Source organism: Bidens hawaiensis, unplaced genomic scaffold (assembly GCF_021521415.1).
Source record: "Bidens hawaiensis isolate Kalapana, Puna unplaced genomic scaffold, B.hawaiensis_p1.1 tig00035128_1, whole genome shotgun sequence".
Classification (NCBI taxonomy): domain Eukaryota; kingdom Viridiplantae; phylum Streptophyta; class Magnoliopsida; order Asterales; family Asteraceae; genus Bidens; species Bidens hawaiensis.
Window position 1 is genome coordinate 51,661 of NW_027496120.1, and position 4,632 is coordinate 56,292.

The following is a 4,632-nucleotide window of genomic DNA, read 5'->3' on the forward strand; positions in this document are numbered from 1 at the left end:
TCTTAGTACTTTATTAGTTTACAGATTTGCACCACACATCATTTGTTTAATCTGCACTACACCTCCGAGGCTCCGAATCTCCGATCCCTTCTTTATCAATTGTTACTTTGTTGGTTTTGAGCATAAAGGAAAGTAACATTATATCCATTTTGCTTAAATTGACCACTGTTAATGAATTAACATGTTTCATATGTCTTTTTGAATGAATTATGTTTATTTTGAAGTATTTTAGCACTTGAAGATTTAACTTTAATCATGTATCCTTTTGAATTATGTTTATTTTGACATGAATTATGATTATTTTGATGTGAATTATGTTTGTTTTGACATATATATACTGTCCAATAATTAATTTCTCTTACATTTAGCAATTCCGAGTACTCCCTCCAAGGGGGTCGGCCGCCTAGCGACCGCCTAGCGACTTTTGCAACATTGGTTTGAGCCATCAGTTGTTTTGTCTTCAGCAGTTTTGGATCTTAAATAGTTTGTTGATCAGCTGTTATGTCTTTAGTCCTATTGTGTCAGCAGTTTACTAGTTCAGCTGTTTGGAACAGTAGTTGTCAAAATCTCATAATGGAGAACAACTGATGTTTGAGCCATCAGTTGTTTGGTATTTGGTCATCAGTTATTTGTTAGGTTCAACAATTAGCATGAATCTCATATAACGTTCAACCATCATTTTCTCATTAAAATGTATTTGGAAGACATTTTGGCGAATGTTTTTTATGGATTAAAAGCGTGGGTAAATTTCAGTCACTTGTGGGAATAGATGGTACAATTTCGATGTAGATTATTTATTTATGCAACTCTAAGCTTTATCTGTCTCTGTAAATGGAAGATGATATGAATATTTAGGTGATAAAAATTGTACTTTATAAAAGAAAAAGTCCTATTAACTAATAAAAAAATGAAAGGGCCTTTGGCTCAATAATATCAGGTGCTGGTCTTGCAAACTTTTGGTTGATTTATGGCGTGCAAAGAAAATAACAATAATAAATAAAAACTAAAACGATCCAATGTGATACCATTCTTATATAACAGTAATGAAAAAAGGGATTTTAAAAAACGTTTGAAATCACCCTTAATACATGGGTAAGCGTTTGATGTCAGTTATTTTTGACATTACACACATCATAAGGAGGAAACCCGAAAAGAAAACATTTTTAAAGTAATAAAAATCAGAATAGATTTGTATTTGAGAAACAAATAAAGATAATTAGAAAATAGCTTTTAAATTTTGGTGAAACCCGGTGTGGAAGATTATTGTTTTGGCTCAAATGGCTACATCGGCGGCGCAGATGGAGAGTGAAGTGGTGGCGGAACGGAGGGGAATACCGGCGGCGTCGTTTGTGAAAGACGTGGAAGCTTATTTGAATCAATTAGGGCTTGATGTCAACTCTGCTCTACCCTTCCTACAAGAAAGGTTGAATTATTATTATTATTATTATTATTATTATTATTATTATTATTATTCACTCATCATTTCTAATTTATAATAATAACATCAGATCCCTATTTGCTGCTCTCTTTGGCATTTATCAATTATATTTTGTACCTATTTCTTTAAAACTTTGAATATATGATGATTGATGCGCAGGCTTCAGCAATACAAAGTGGTTGAGATGAAACTTCTTGCTCAACAGAGAGATCTTCAGGTACTATCATATGTATCACATTACCAATACTTTAATTTGTAAATATTCTTTTATGATATAACATAATAATAATCTTCAATAGATTTACATGTTTATATTTTTCTTACCAGGCCAAGATTCCAGATATTGAGAAGTGCTTAGACGTTGTTGCCACTTTACAAGCTAAGAAGGAAATTGACGAGGTTCGTATTATTATTATTATACTTGCCAGTCTAATCATTTTGTGCTCACTGCTTGCTTGTTAGTGGATTCACTTCAAAATATTGGTTTTGAGTTTTAACCTTAGTTATTAAATGCCCTCGCTTCTTGCGCCTAGCCCATTTTCCAGGCCATGCCCAATATATGCGCTTCTAGTTCCTAGTCCTCGCTTCTTGATCTTGAAGTTGACGACACCTAGGCCTCTAGGTCTATGCTCCTTGAGTGCGCCTAGCGCCTTTGATAACTATGCTATTAACAGTTTGACATATAATTAGTCATGCACACTACCAAGCAATATAATGGACCTTGTAATATGCTAGTAAAAGCTCATTTTACTTGTATTTGTGTGATATTGCAAACATCATATGTGGGCCCTGTTTCTCTTTACAGACATTACTTACAGATTTTGAGGTCTCTGAAGGCATCTATGCTCGGGCTCGGATCGATAATACAGATTCTGTATGCTTATGGTTGGGAGCAAACGTAATGCTCGAGTATTCATGTGAAGAGGTACATCTTTTGTTTTGGATTATCTTTATAGGTGAAAAAATGGGCGGGCTGGGAAATGGGTCAAAATGGCCGGTCCTTGTTGACCCATAACCACGTTTTGTTGAATATTCAAAAATAGGTAATATATCAAATATGGCCTAAAAAACTAGACTTTCAGCTACACATTGGAATTTTGGTTGCTTTTGCTATGTTTTTGAACTTTTATATGTCTGACCTGTTGGAGATGAAGCTGACCCACCCGGATTTACTTATATGTAGGCCACTACTCTGCTACAGAACAATCTGGAAAATGCAAAAGCCAGTTTAGAAGTGCTAGTTGCTGATCTACAGTTCTTGAGAGATCAAGTTACCATTACTCAGGTACCACTTTAATTATATATATTTATATGTTAAATTGAAGCCGTTTTATATCGCAAGTTAGATGCTACCTTTTGTTCAAAAAAAAAAGATTACATACGAATTTTTTCAATAGTAAATCTTGTACTTATCTAATTCTAAGCTTGGTTTAAATATGCGCGTCTGATCAGTGAGGCGATGAGGAAAGCGCCCCAGTGGCTTGAGTGGCTTGAGGTGGTGCTGGGGGCATGGGTTGGTTTTCGTTTTTTCTGCTTTTCAGTTTTTATTATGGGTTCAGTTTGTTTCAGGTTTTTCGGTTTTATTCTTTGGGCTTGAAAGGTTTGGGTTGGAAAAAATGGCACAAGATAATGAATTTGAGCTTAACTTTTTTAATTAATATTTAATCGATTGTTAAACATTTGGATCTAAAATTTTCGGGTGGGACAATTTTTTTTAAGTTACTAAAAGTTGGTTTCTTCTGCTCTGCTACAATCCGTTCGGTTTGTTTTATTGGTTGATAGCAAAACCGAATTGAAAATCGGCTTTAAAAAGATAATCAAACCAAAACTGACGGGGTTTGTGTTTTCAATTCAGTGAGTTTTTGGTTTTTGTTGATAACAAAACCGAAACTGAACTGAACCAAAAAATCAGTTTAAAAAAAAATTAAAAGCAAGTTATTGGTTTTGTACCGGGCTCGGTTATTCCGGTTCCATTTTGGCTAAATAGCAACTGAAACCAAACTGAACTGAACCGACCAGTCGGTTTTAAAAAAATAATAAAACGAAACTGTCGGCTTTTATTGGGTTCGGTTATTTCGGTTCAGTAACGTTGATTATTCAGGTTATGGGTTGGTTATCTCAGCTTCATACACACTCATTGGTGCGCCTCATGTACTTTGGGTGAAAATTAGGGTTTGTAGGAAACTAGTATGTAAAATCAGCCAAAGGGATTGAAGAAATTATGAAATGGTTGCTTTATAAAAAGGTTGATATGTAAAACAGATGAAAAGACAGCTTAACGCCTAATATACGTGAGGTGTGCGTCATGGCCTTTAGAGCCTAAACGCTTAATTTCTTAATCTAGGATCGAAAGATTATATATGCATGCAGGCACACCACACCCTTTACTTGTTATGCTACCACTTTTGTATTGGCCATATATAAGTTCCTTGCTATCAGTGTTTGTAAATTACTTTTGTAATTAGGTTACGATTGCTCGGATCTACAATTGGGATGTCCATCAAAGAAGAGTTAAACAGACATCTTCACAAGATCCATGAGAAAAAAACAAATACAAAGGCGTGCAAACTTGCTTTTGAGGTTATCAATTTAGTTAAACTTTTTCCCTTAAAACTTTCTGCAGTATTTATGAATTTTGATATCATTTCTGCTTATTGGTTTGTTGCTATGTACCCATTGTGTAACATTAATGTATACTGAAGAGTTTGTTTGTTGGGTTGAACGTTTAATTTTTGTTATCGACTGGTATTTTCAGACATTTTACTATCTTAACGTCGCAAGTCAAAACGAGTTCAACTTTTAGACTCTAAGTTTGTGTCAAACTAGTCAGGTTGAGTTTGGTTGGCCTGGCAACATGTTGTCTACTGTTTTGTATATAATTAATGCAAACATTATAAACATTTGAATCACGTTACACCTTTGAACGAAAATGCAAGACGATTAAGATGTTTATTTAGTTTTTATTCGTTAAGAGTGTCAATTTATAAATTGAAAAAAAGGCAAAACGTAAGTGATGTGGACAAGCTGGTGTAAAGGATGACAAAGGGAAACGATGGTTGCCATGCTTCCCTTCATATCGAGCAATTTCCAAAAGTTATACTTTGATGAACCAAATTGCACTTCTTTTTGCCCTATGTTTTGAAAATGCTTAAACGAAGATTTTGTAACTCTAAAACTATCTCTCTCTCTATATA

At 34.3% G+C, this 4,632-nt stretch overlaps 1 protein-coding gene across 1 annotated transcript; it reads left to right on the forward strand.

Annotated features, from left to right (window-relative positions):
* Nucleotides 1–1,274: 1,274 nt before the first annotated feature.
* On the forward strand, nucleotides 1,275–4,149 carry LOC143587087 (prefoldin subunit 3-like). Its single transcript, XM_077068481.1, has 6 exons — nucleotides 1,275–1,423; nucleotides 1,598–1,655; nucleotides 1,766–1,837; nucleotides 2,244–2,363; nucleotides 2,622–2,723; nucleotides 3,904–4,149. The coding sequence occupies exons 1-6, from the start codon at nucleotides 1,278–1,280 to the stop codon at nucleotides 3,976–3,978; spliced, it is 573 nt and encodes a 190-aa protein (XP_076924596.1). The 5' UTR covers nucleotides 1,275–1,277; the 3' UTR covers nucleotides 3,979–4,149.
* The last annotated feature ends 483 nt before the right edge of the window (nucleotides 4,150–4,632 follow it).

What these genes read in the sequence shown, in the direction of transcription:
- LOC143587087 (XM_077068481.1), top strand. Translation starts at nt 1,278, where the DNA reads ATGGCTACATCGGCGGCGCAGATGGAGAGTGAAGTGGTGGCGGAACGG. An exon ending in CTACCCTTCCTACAAGAAAG is followed by an intron (nt 1,424 to 1,597) that starts GTTGAATTATTA and finishes ATTGATGCGCAG; the next exon opens with GCTTCAGCAATACAAAGTGG. An exon ending in ATCAAGTTACCATTACTCAG is followed by an intron (nt 2,724 to 3,903) that starts GTACCACTTTAA and finishes TTTTGTAATTAG; the next exon opens with GTTACGATTGCTCGGATCTA.